The sequence below is a fragment of the Festucalex cinctus genome, chromosome 5 (assembly GCF_051991245.1).
Source record: "Festucalex cinctus isolate MCC-2025b chromosome 5, RoL_Fcin_1.0, whole genome shotgun sequence".
Lineage (NCBI taxonomy): Eukaryota > Metazoa > Chordata > Actinopteri > Syngnathiformes > Syngnathidae > Festucalex > Festucalex cinctus.
Genome location: NC_135415.1, coordinates 29,960,649 through 29,972,975, shown reverse-complemented (window position 1 = coordinate 29,972,975; position 12,327 = coordinate 29,960,649). Strand labels below are relative to the sequence as shown.

The 12,327-nt window shown below is 41.9% G+C and overlaps 2 protein-coding genes across 4 annotated transcripts; one reads left to right on the top strand and one right to left on the bottom strand.

The window, feature by feature from the left end:
• Positions 1-1,613: 1,613 nt before the first annotated feature.
• Positions 1,614-3,815, top strand: LOC144019135 (purpurin-like). Its single transcript, XM_077521972.1, has 5 exons — positions 1,614-1,782; positions 1,867-1,981; positions 2,885-3,021; positions 3,105-3,430; positions 3,530-3,815. Exons 2-5 carry the CDS (start codon positions 1,868-1,870, stop codon positions 3,538-3,540), a joined length of 588 nt encoding a protein of 195 aa, XP_077378098.1. The 5' UTR covers positions 1,614-1,782; position 1,867; the 3' UTR covers positions 3,541-3,815.
• On the bottom strand, positions 1,812-11,775 carry idua (alpha-L-iduronidase). 3 transcript variants are annotated; one of them, XM_077521969.1, is made up of 14 exons: positions 11,439-11,775; positions 11,044-11,184; positions 10,859-10,941; positions 9,964-10,071; positions 9,787-9,882; positions 9,393-9,595; positions 9,091-9,270; positions 7,604-7,814; positions 6,862-7,080; positions 6,676-6,797; positions 5,623-5,748; positions 5,354-5,430; positions 5,180-5,280; positions 1,812-4,774 (listed from the first exon to the last, which is right to left on the bottom strand). In XM_077521969.1, exons 1-14 carry the CDS (start codon positions 11,573-11,575, stop codon positions 4,665-4,667), a joined length of 1,914 nt encoding a protein of 637 aa, XP_077378095.1. In that variant the 5' UTR covers positions 11,576-11,775; the 3' UTR covers positions 1,812-4,664. The 3 variants fall into 3 exon arrangements, with proteins under 3 accessions (XP_077378095.1, XP_077378097.1, XP_077378096.1); XM_077521971.1 differs by lacking the exon at positions 11,439-11,775 and having other exon boundaries at positions 11,016-11,431; XM_077521970.1 differs by lacking the exon at positions 11,439-11,775 and having other exon boundaries at positions 10,859-10,966; positions 11,044-11,058.
• Between the last annotated feature and the right edge of the window lie 552 nt (positions 11,776-12,327).

The window sequence follows — 12,327 nt, the reverse complement described above, 5'->3', positions numbered from 1 at the left end:
CCTCCACTACATTAGGGGGCAGTGGCGCTCTCATTGGCAGAGTGTGCGCAGGGAGCGTTCGCTCGGTGGTGTAGCGGTTTTTGCTCACAGCACAGAAGAGTATGAGGATGAAGTGTCGTTGACCTTCAAGTGACACCATAAAAAATATTTAACAGGGATGAGAAGACAGGCAGAGAGAGGCGGAGATAATTATATTTATTTATATTTATAGTCGTGCGGGGGCGTGACAGAAAATAATTGAGAAGCACTGGTTTAATTCAACGTTTGTATTTCATTATTTTAAAAAAATGAATGAAATGGGACTGAAAGAATTGAAACTTGTGATATCTGCCTCTAATCAAAAAAAGTCAAATAAAAATCAACTTAATAAATGACAGTGTGCAGTCAAGATGCTATCATAGTAACAGACAAAATGATTCAAGGGCATGACCTTGTGCTATAGGGGTGTTAAAAAAAATCGATTCGGCGATATATCGCGATACATCGCGCGAATCTCGAATCGATTCAATAATCGGCAGAATTTTTTTTTTTTAGGATTCACACCTTGAGCATGGAAGAATGTTATATGAACGGAACATTAAGCCTTAATATTTTATTTTAATGCTGTTCAAACATGAAACAAATTACAACCTCTATAAGACTGAAATTTCAGATAAATAAATAATACATTTTCATATAAATCTTACACTCTACAAGCTTACTGATTAGTATTTTCTAAATTTGAATGAAAAAAAAACGCAACAATCGACTTATAAATTCGTATCGGGATTAATCGGTATCGAATCGAATCGTGACCTGTGAATCGTGATACGAATCGAATCGTCAGGTACGAGGCAATTCACACCCCTATTGTGCTATATATATATTTTTCCAATAATTGAGCTTTTATAATTTTTTTTTTTTTTTTTTTTAAATATACATGGACTGAGTATGGTCCACCAAAACGAATCATAAAGCATCCATGTTTCTGGCTAACAATCTGTAACAAAATTGCTAATCGTCTTGACTTCAATCTTGACTCTTTGCGTCAATTTGTTGCAATAAAATGACGGTGATACGTTTACAGCATGTCAGCTCGAACGGAAACCAGAACTGCTACGTTTGCCTTCCCCGCGTTATATGATTCAAGATCACGCCGGCGTACGTGTGCCGCTATTTATAGACGTTACTTAACTGAACACCTGCGCTTGCGCTGACGTAACATTATAACCACGATCGATTGATCTTATAAGATCCACATCAAAACTGTTTTCGGCATAAACAATATTGCTTCATAAACGACAGTACATGTTAGAGTAATTTGAAGACAATTTCACGCCATCATCATGGAGTTGTGTTCTCTCAGCTGACGTGCAAGATTCAAACCTTGTACCTGAGTCAGGTGTGCTAACCGCTAGGCGCGAAGCAACAAACCGAAATATAATATGTAGTCTGAATGTAGACAAATGAAAAGCGCACTGACGTTGTCGTTTTTATGCAACTCTCATGCCCGAAAATAAAAAACCTGCCCGCACTTTTGAGTGTGGCCACGTGCCCCGAGGACCTCACAGGTCCTCACAGGTCCTCACCCCGCCCCAGCACACCAATCGTTATGTACGGTATGTTAGCTTACGACAGGGGATTTGGTTAAATGGCTTACGGGTAGATTTGCGTTCCCCATTTAGGCTCAAGTCCTAAAAATAAACGAGCTTCACGTATAAAAAAGCTGCCATTGCCGACTTGTCGCTGACACCTCCTTGAAGTTGGACGTTCCCGCTTTGGCTTTGCCGCTACTTGGACGAGGTAAGACGGCGCAGCCCGGAGAAAGTTCATTTGACGCGCCGACGCGGAGCGAGCTGATGTTAATCGAACGCGTCTTTGCCTCAGAATGGACGTGAAGATGTTTGCCGTGGTCATGTTGCTGCTGGCCAGCGTGGAGCGCAGCCTGGCCAGCTGCGTGGTGGACAGCTTCACGGTCAAACAGGACTTTGACCCCGCAAGAGTAAGTTAAGAAAATAAAAATAGGGGTGTCAGGTGATTAAAATTTTAATTGTAAAAGATGTTGAACTAATAGAAATTTAACTGCATCCTTTAATCATTGATACAGTAATTTCATAAAATTTAGTTTAAAAAGATGTACTGTACTTAAAAAAAAAAAAAAGTGACGATTTGTGTTGGTCATTTTTCTGCCACGAGATGGCATAATTGCATTTGTAAGACATTGTTGACAGCTCAGTGGATCTTTTCTATCTAATCTTTAACATTAAGTATTTTTAAAATCGTAAAATACAACTTGACTCCAGTCTCCACAAACCTGTGCATTATTATTATTAGAGCTGTCAAACGATTAAACATTTTAATCAGATTAATAACATCTTAGAATTTTGCTTCATCATGATTAATTTCTTAATTAAAAAGGCTTATTTTTTATCAAAAAAAATTTCTGCCAAATTTAAAAAGCAACCTGTTGTGTTAATTTTTTTAATGTTATGAGGACGTCTTCAAAAATATTTTATCCACTGCACACGTTCATCCTCTTTTTCTAATCAGTTAATTTTATAACATAATTTAAAATGGACCTAATTTAATAATGACCTACAATAGTTTGACATGAACAAATATTCTGAATGTCATACACAAACATTTATGAAATGCTTTACTTTATGTTTATTGCTCAAATACAACCCTGTGCTATCTTTAACGTAACCATCCGATGTCAAACTAAAAGAGACTTTAAATTAACGCACTCATTTTGACAAAAAAACGAGCTGATTTTGAGAGTTGACAAAGTAAGGTGTAAAAATGACAAATACTGCATTATGGTGAACAATCTGTTTTAAGTACAGAAAATAAACATTTGTGTTTTGAAGGATTGTAATTTTTTTTTTTTTTTTTTTGCCGCCAGTATGCAGGCAAGTGGTACGCCCTGCAGAAGAAGGACCCCGAGGGTTTGTTCCTTCAGGACAACATCTCGGCCGAGTACACGGTCGGCGACGACGGCGCGATGGTGGCCTCCTCCAGGGGCAGAGTCACCCTGTTCGGGTGAGCGCTGGGCAGAAGCACCTTGAAGTCGTTGCTTTGCCGTTGTGAACCTTTTCCAAGCTTCCCTATCTGACCACGTTCAGGTTCTGGGTGGTGTGCGCCGACATGGCCGCTCAGTACTCGGTGCCTGACCCCGGAAGTCCAGGCAAGATGTTCATGAACTACCAGGGGCTGGCCAGCTACCTGTCCAGCGGAGGTGACAACTACTGGGTCATCGACACCGACTACGACAACTACGCCATCACGTACGCCTGCCGCAGCCTGAAGGAGGACGGAAGCTGCGAGGACGGCTACGCGCTGGTCTTCTCCCGCAACCCCCGCGGCCTCCCCCCGCCTATCCAGAGAATCGTGCGGCAAAAACAGGAGGACATCTGCATGGTGGGGCAGTTCCAGCCCGTGCTGCAGTCCGGTACGAGTTCACTCCTGCGCTAGTAGACAAGTTTGGACTTAGGTTAGGTGGATGTTTGGACGAAAATGCTTTTGTTTTTTTTTCCCTTCTCATCATCAGGAGCTTGCTAAACGTGTCACAACCAGCAGCTGAAGAAAATCTGATTCGTCATCGTCCCGGGACTGAAGTCAGCACTTCATTAAAGCTGATCCAAGACACAAGAATAATCTAAAATTGTCATCGTTGTTTCAGTTGTTAAAAACAAAAAGATGACAACTCCCTCTTTACAGTATATGAACCGTTTCACCATTCAGGAGTACATTTTATTAAAAAAAAATAAAAACAACGCAAAGTTTGTGTTTTTAAAATGACTATTGAAAAATAAAATATTACTGTTAAATATTGACTTAAGGGGGCGCCCTTATTCTTTGTGTTACGGTACTGAATGCAGAGTTAGAATGAGTGATGATGTCACTATGCGCTAGCGTGCATGCAAAGCGGAGCGTGTAAATTGAAGTTGATAAAAAAAAAAAAAAAGAAATAAAAAAAGTTGATGTTCAATAAACGTGCCAGTTGGCGGCTGAAAAGGAAAGTCATTGTCCTGCTTATGCAGCATTCGAGGATGATCGGAAGTCGCATATTTCCGAGTTGTTTTTTTCCCAGTTCCGACCTGAAAGCGTTCGAGGCGAACGTAAACAACCAAAATGGCGGATAGTGATGAATTGTTTATTTTGGTCCTCAAAACTCATTTTGATCTCTAGAAAACTTACCTTTATAGTTTTAATCTTATTTCATAAGCACTCCATACCGTATAATTTAATGCAGGGAGACAGCGGCAATACTGTCACGTATGTTGCGTGGAGTTATGTCGAATATTTATGAATGAAGAAAGCTATCGAGATTTATATTTGAGTAAATTGTATTTTGCCATTCCGAGTGACGTCACATTGTCGTCCGCCGGTGAAGTCTGGGTCCTTTTTTTTTCCTTCCGACTTCACAAGTGGAAATTTCCGTGTTCAAGGGGGCGTTCCCGTGCACACTTCCTGGTTTGAACTCGGAAAAGTCCGACTTCCGACCATCCTCGAACGCAGCATTCTCCACCGCCCAAAGACGAGTTAGGATCTGATCTTAACAATTCCAATGACAACAAACCACAAAAGATGGCCGTCTCATTTGACATTTAAAACAATACAATGTCCCATAAGTAACTGCGTGGATGCCTTCAATAAAGAGCAGATTAGTTACATAAGGTCTTCTACTCATGACGAGGCACGTCTGAATACTTCTCGGGCAGCGAGTACATCCCGGGCCTGCTCCAGTAGTCCACAGCTCGAACTCTGTACCAGCCGCTCACCTGCTGGTCCGCTGAACAACAACAACAAGCAAGTCAGCATCATAAAAGGTTCATTTTGTAAAGACAATTGAGAGGTCAATATACCGTTGCAGTAAGATGTTTACTTATAGTAAACATATACTGACACTTGAAAACTCTTCTTCATGGACCCGACTTGTAAAATGGTGAATGTTCAATCCAGTTGAGGTTTTAGGAAAGTCCTTCCAGAAGTTTCATTTTAGGCTGATTTAGACATTCTAAAGCATTTTGGATGGTTGAGGTAAAAAAAAATGTTAAGGGACATTTCACCAAATATTTTTTCTGAAATTTCCCCTGTAAGCCGAATATCCTAAGATTTCTTGAGTATAACAGCTCCTAGTAACACATTGGTATGTGAAACAATTAGCAGAAAAAAACAAAAAACAAAAGCATCTTACCAGGCGAATAAACAAAAGACGTAAAAATGGTGTTGTGGCGATTGATCCTGCCGAAGTCCTTCCGACTCGCAGAGAACTCCACTTCAAAGGTACGAATGCATCTGCAAATAACGAACGAACGCTTTATGGCGTGCGCACACAACCCAAAAACAAGTTGTTGTTTTTTGCGCCTACTTGGAATCAACGCAGCTGTCCGACCAGATAACGAGAACTTGACCTTTGGTGATCCGGATGAAGCGCAAACCGTTGACCTTGAACGGCAAAAACAGAACCGACGTGTCAATCCAAAGAATTGGCGCCTTAACTTCTTCAGTTGATTTAATACGCATCTTTTCATGTATTTATTTATTTATTTATTTATGTGTATCCCCATCTTAGACATGATAGGACAACAGCTGCGTTATCTCTTTATTGATCCCCCTCATCGCTCGGAAAGTACTGACCTGGTTGGGAGCAGATTTGGGCCGGGCACATACGTGTATCAGCAGCACGGACGGAACACGCAGGCTCGCCTTCAAAGTCAGACTGTCGCCCGCCGGCACCGGCTGCGGCCCGTCGACGACGGGGTCCTGACAAAGTACAATTCGGGAGGTTGATATTACAACAAATGACAACGTATGATACAGGAAGTATTTGAGGTTAGCCTAACGCAGTTCTTCTCAATTATTTTCTGCCGTGCCCCCTCCCCCATTAAGAAGAAAACATTTCGCCCACCTCCCTCCCTGCGTGACTATAAATAGTATCATTTGTCTATAAAATTGTTCTAAGCACACCTCAGCATAACACTGCATCCGTATTAACGTATAAGAGAATAAAAAAAGAAAGAAATATGGACCAACTTACAAAGAATAGCTTTATTAACTGTAATAGAAAAGATTTAAAGCGCATCTGAAATTAAAAAATAAAATGGAATCTATTAATTAAACGATAAACATTTTTTGACCGACCATGTCAAACCATTTGATACATAAAAATAAAATTACATAAAATCAATAAATAATAATGCATTCAAACTGATCACCAACATTAACTCAGGATCACAATATTTAAAAAAAACAAACAAACAACTTTAACCTGCAAAGCAAAAATAAATAAATAAAATTTGTGCTGATTTTATTTTTATTTTTTGCTGTGTGCACACATGCTCAGTGCAAACAAAACCCCTCCACCACCGAGCGAATGCTCCCTGCACACTCACAATAATGAGAGCGCCACTGCCCCCTAATGTAGTGGAGGTGCAATTGCACTTTATTCTAGGACAGTAAAAAAATAAAATAAAATCAAAAAGCATGTTCCCCGAGGTCAAACGCAGCCCGCCTGGTGGGGCCCGCCCCCGCCCGCTCCCCACTATTTGAGAAGCACTGGCCTAACGGCACACGTGTAATGAAGTTGTCATCTTCAATGATATCGATTTTGTAATACACAGAATATCACAACATTTCTATCGCGAGCTCACGAACACGCGCGATCCAAATCAAGTGAAGCCAAGTTCGAACCTGCACGTTCCTCATCTTTATGAACTGCTCCGCCGTGGGGTAGACGGGGCTTCCCATGTCCTGCCATTGTTGATACGGGTTACTCACGTTATTGTCCATCAGATACGTGACATACACGAGACCTGAGCAGCAAATGAACACGTGTCGATATGAAATCATCACAATCATTGCTGATGAAACAATCACCTGTGCGCGTCTCCAGGCCTTTCAGCGACACGGTGACGACATTGACGTCGGCGGACGTGCGGTTGTCGTCGCTGCTGCAGACCAGCAAGGCGGCCTGCCAGCTGTCTGGCCCGCCGGGGAAGTCGGGCTGGTGGATGCTTGCCAGAACGCCAACGCTTCGATTGAGGGCAACGCGGCTTCCAGTGGCGTTCAAAACTTGCGCCAAAACCTGCGTCTCACCTGTGTAGGCGTAATGACAACACGCCCATTGAGGAATAAGGAAGATTATGTAACGCTCATCTTCCGTACACACATGACCCATAAAAAAAAACATTATGGAATGTATAGTTTGACTTCACACAGACTGGTGAAATCGAAAATGTATTTGTGTTGAAATTTGAGACTCAATATACGGTACAAAAAGAACGTTAACATTTTTTTTCCCGTGTATATTGGGTCACTTTAGTGGAGCCCCGGTTTTAAAGCAAACATGGCGAAGCGGCTTTTAACTGTTATGCTGCACGCAACTGGAACAAGTTGTCAATAGAAGTGAAGTCAAGCCCATCCAGTCATAAGTTCAAGTTAAATGTACGCGCAACGTTATTTACGCTTAAAGGAAAAGCATTACCGCTAAACGTGTTAGCGTTTTCCGCGGACGTGCTTCTGGTTTGCGAGCGTTCGAGACAAACCTTCGACGAGCGGTATGAAAACGTAATGGTCGTTGGAGCGAATAAGTGAGGGAGCACGGCGCAAGTAAGCCCACCTAGCCGAGCCAGGAGGCCCATGACGGCGAGGACGGGCTTCCGGACGAGCTGCACGTGAGGAGGTCGCGTGTTGTTGACCTGGAAGCGAGCGGTCAGCGTGCGCTGGGTGAAGGGGTGAGGATGGTAGCTGAGGAAGGCGTTGTCGTTGCTCAGCAGGGCGTAGTTGATGCTGGCGTTTGCCGACAGCACTTCCTGATGCTGGACGATCACCTGCCAGAGACAATTAGCCATCACGAGAATGTGAAGAACGGAATAATGTGATAATAAAAGTCATTCGCCATCAGGACTCGTGTTTTTTCACACCGAACTCCTTCAAATTGTGCAGCGACGTTTGGTCATTATTCATCTGGTTCAGGTGTCAACAACCTTTAGGGTCAAAAGAGACGTTTTCGGCCAAATAAATCAATGAGGTTCATTCTACTTTTTTTGCGATCAATTTTCTGACTTTTTTGGCAATTTTATTGACATATGGTATTTTTCTGCCTCTTCATTTTTTGTATATTTTATGGCTATATATATATATATATATATTTATTTTTTCTTACTTTTTTTGCGATCAATTTTCTGACATTTTTGGCAATTTTATTGACATATGGTAATTTTCTGTCTTTTCATTTTTTTGTATATTTTATGGCTATATATTATATTTTTTTGCGATCAATTTTCTGACATTTTTGGCAATTTTGTTGACATTTTTATGGTTATTTTTGTGATTTCTTCTTTTGCGTTTGGATATTTTATGGTAATTTTTAAATGTTTTCTTTTCTGCCTTTAATATTCAATTCTCTGACATTTATAGCAATTTCATAGACATTTAATGGTAATTTTCTGCTTTTCATCTTCCTCTTCGGACATTCTATGGTATTTAAAAAAAAAAAAATCATCTACCTTTTGTCTCTATCAGGCGACATAAAAATTTGGACCGACGTTTTTTGAATATTTATTCATTTTTTTATTTAATCGTCAATTCGACTAATATTTTGCCTAAAACATAAATATCTAACAAAATATTAATTTTTATAGGGCCGGCACGGTGTTAGAATGGTTAGCACGTCCGCCTCCCAGTTCTGAGGTCTCCGGTTCGAGTGCAGGCTCCGACCTTCCTGGGTGGAGTTTGCAATGTTCTCCCCGTGCCCGCGTGGGTCTTCTCCGGGTACTCCTTCGGTCTCCTCCCACATTCCAAAGACATGCATGGCAGGTTGATTGGGCGCTCCCAATTGTCCCTCGGTGTGTTTGTGAGTGCGGATGGTTGTTCGTCTCTGTGTGCCCTGCGATTGGCTGGCAACCAGTCCAGGGTGTACCCTGCCCAAAGCCAGCTGGGATAGGCTCCAGCACCCCCTGCGACCCTTTGTGAGGAGCAAGCGGTTAAGAAAATGGATGGATGGATATTTTTATAAAGGGAGCTACAGTAGAGGGACTAAAAAAGCCACATGTGGCTCCATTTTGCAGACCCCTGCTCTCGTCCTCCCCTGCTTCCCCCGCCCACCTTGACGACCATGGCGGCATAGGTCACATCCGCCCTCCACTCCTGAGGCCGGGACCAGCCCACCAGCGGATCAGCCTCATCATTGTACACGGGCCGACTGCGGAATCGAGGGAAACGCTCCTGGATCTCTCCCATGGTCTGCATCTCCTGCTGGAGGATTGGCAGAGAATAACCACCTCCCTACAAAGACAGAAGAATGCAAAAATTACAGACCTAAAAAAAAAAACAGACCTAAATGGAGATAGGTTAAATATTCTGCCAGTCCAGCCTTGTTGAAAATGTTCACGTTTGCTCGCTGACACCTTCTTGTGCACGGCGATGTAGTCGATCCGGACGCCCGTCTCACCGGTGAAGTAGTTGGTGCCGTTGTAGCAGTGTTGAAGCACGGCCCAGCAGTAAGGCGAGCGTGGTGGCGAACGGCACGAGTCTCCCGGACCCCCAAACCGGAGCGAGCTGCTGGCAGCGCGCAGACCCTCCGAACACGCATCGTAATAATTCAGAAACCCTGAAAGGAAACGTCATCACCCATTGCAGAGGAGATTCTATTGAAATTTCCCTCAATATATCATATGGTGGTTGTACAATACAACATTGTGGGAACTATTCTTATTTTGGTTACTTTCGTTAAATAATAAAGCCCGTTTCACAATTCAGCAGCTACGGTAGACATTGACAGCAACGTAAAAATGATTGCACCTTGAATTGACATGCTGACATTATCAAAGTCACGGTTGTTGGGCTCGTTCCACGTTTCAAAGTTCCACTGAGAAACACTTGCGAGGCCATATTTTTCTGCAAGACAAAGTCGACAGTTGAACATCTTAAAAGCGAGTCTGCCTCGAGTTGCGTCATCCGCTGCGGGCGCTCGCTCACCAATGTACCTCTTGGCGATGAGATAAACCAAATCTCTCCACTTGAACACTTGCGCTTTGTCTTCAAAGTCCGTGAAGTAGTTGGAAACGCTGCCCATCAGTTCAAAACCTAAGAAATAGCAAAACGTGCAAGGAAAACATTTTACAACTAAAAAAAAAGTGTGTCCAAGTTTATCCACTTTTATGAACATTGTCTTTTAATGTTTAGACGCATACGAGATATTGGTCTTGCCCTTTTTCAGCTAGTATTTTAATGTGAACAGATGAAATGCTAATGCGCTAGCAGTTGGTTATGCTAGCATATGGGAGTGGAACAACTTCAGTGGCGAAGCGCAAAGACCAACTGCCTTTGCCTGTGATTAGCATACAAAGAGATTGTTAGAGTAGTCATCATATTTTGGAATCAAAATTAATCCCCACTAATCAAATCACAACGATTCAAAGTCCAGTGCTTTTCAATGGACGGCCGCCATTTTGATTTGGGAAGTCAAAGGAATTGTCAATCAATTAGGCTGAAACATCTCGCCTTTTTTTCAGCTTTTATTTCTAATAAGAATGGATAAAACGAAAGTTAGGGAAATTACGTGCTGGTTGGAGCACCGCCACCTGGCGGTCGGGAGGGACGAAATAGAACTACCATGTCGTAAGATGATTGGTATGTGACAAATACCAACATTTTGATACGTCATTTTCAAGGGCTCAAAAACATGACATAAACCAACATCAATAATACAATCAAAACAATAATTGTAAAATCTCTCGATTAACTACAATGGGAATTATTCTCATTTGGAATTCTGCCCAAAAATAATGTTGAAACGGATGAGAAATGCGGAAGAAAAAACGAGAGGCGAACCACAGATGCAAAATAAAAAAATAAAAAAAAGATGTCGCACCTGGCCGAAGTCCATTAATCCACAACAGATCGATTAGCTGGTCCAATTTTGTAAAATTGTACTGGGGTTGTCCTCCAACATCTCTGAAACAAGAAAAGCAGCTGACTGCTAAACAAAATTGTGATATTAATAACTACCACATATTGGAATTGCAAACTTGTCTGCGCTGCTGCAGTTTCACTGACTGTGCAGTGACCAGCTCCATCATCCAATGGATTCGGACCTGCTGGATCCCTCCATGTGGGACCGAGCCCACGTAAGCAAGATTCTGCTGCTGGTCAATGCTCAGGTCAAAGCGATGCGATTGAGTGTGAGGGAGAGGAGGACTGGACACGACACACAGTGATCAATACATTTATTACACACACCTATCATGACAATGAGAAGACTTTTTTTTTTTAATGCAACAATGGTTATACTGTAAACTATGAAAATGGTGTAAGCGCTACCAAATGTAGCAAATAGTTTGCCTGGGTTAACACTAAAAATGTGCACGTGATCACGTGACGTCGGTGCAAATTGGTCAATACAGTACTAACAGTCGACTGAATCGCGTTTTCCGGGAAGATTATTGACTTACCAGAAACCAGTGCTTCTCCAGAAGTGTTTCAAAGGCCCAACCGGTTTTCCAACATCGACGTTGATGACAAAAGAATCGGAAGAGGCGTTTGTGACACACACGATGAACGCAAAGGCAAGCAATGTCGTCTTCTTCATCTCTGTCGATGGCAACTTTCGCTCGGAGTCGTCACCCCCGATTAAAAATACGTGAAATCAGCATTTCAAGAGTTCAGTTACCCAAGGTAAACATTCGCCAAAGTCTAAAAAAATAAAATACAACTAAAAATAACTAAATAAAAAACAACACATACACATACACAAAGCAAAGTATGAAGTTGTCAAGGACGCATTCAGGAGATGGATTTTTTTTTTTTTTTTTTTAAAGAAGGAAACAGTTGAAGTCAGATGACCAAAATGACGTAATTCGACTGCGACGTGGTTGTAGTTTTTCCAATGTTCTGAAGTTCGAGTGAGAAGACGCATTAGCGAAAACGTTCGAGAAAAGCAGAGCATAATCGGTTGAGACCAATCGTGAATTTTAAATAAATAACAGTCCAACAGCACGAACCGAACCAGATCATCTCGTTAAAATGTGATTTTTCGCAATGCAGTGATTATCAACCTGTGCGCCTCATAAATGTGTCCTGGGAGGTCTCATGTTATCCAGTTTTACTTAGTTGGTCTGAAAATTATTTACTCCAAAGTACAGATAATTTATTTGTCCATCTATGCCAGCTATTGTGACAATTACATGCTCTTCCACTAGATGGCAGAAGGTACATCCATCCATATAGGCAATTCCAGACAATGACTGGAACAACAAAGTCAATTAAAATTACAATTCAAATTGATGGAAGAACCCAAACTCGGCTAATGAGCAGCTCCTGGTAAATCCACGAAGACCTACC

Coding starts and splice junctions, on each gene's coding strand:
- LOC144019135 (XM_077521972.1), top strand. CDS start 1,868: ATGGACGTGAAGATGTTTGCCGTGGTCATGTTGCTGCTGGCCAGCGTG. Junction 1,982..2,884: donor AGGACTTTGACCCCGCAAGA/GTAAGTTAAGAA, acceptor TTTTGCCGCCAG/TATGCAGGCAAGTGGTACGC. Junction 3,022..3,104: donor GGCAGAGTCACCCTGTTCGG/GTGAGCGCTGGG, acceptor GACCACGTTCAG/GTTCTGGGTGGTGTGCGCCG.
- idua (XM_077521969.1), bottom strand. CDS start 11,575: ATGAAGAAGACGACATTGCTTGCCTTTGCGTTCATCGTGTGTGTCACA. Junction 9,596..9,786: donor TGTCAGCATGTCAATTCAAG/GTGCAATCATTT, acceptor GTTTCCTTTCAG/GGTTTCTGAATTATTACGAT. Junction 9,271..9,392: donor ACATCGCCGTGCACAAGAAG/GTGTCAGCGAGC, acceptor CTGTCTTTGTAG/GGAGGTGGTTATTCTCTGCC.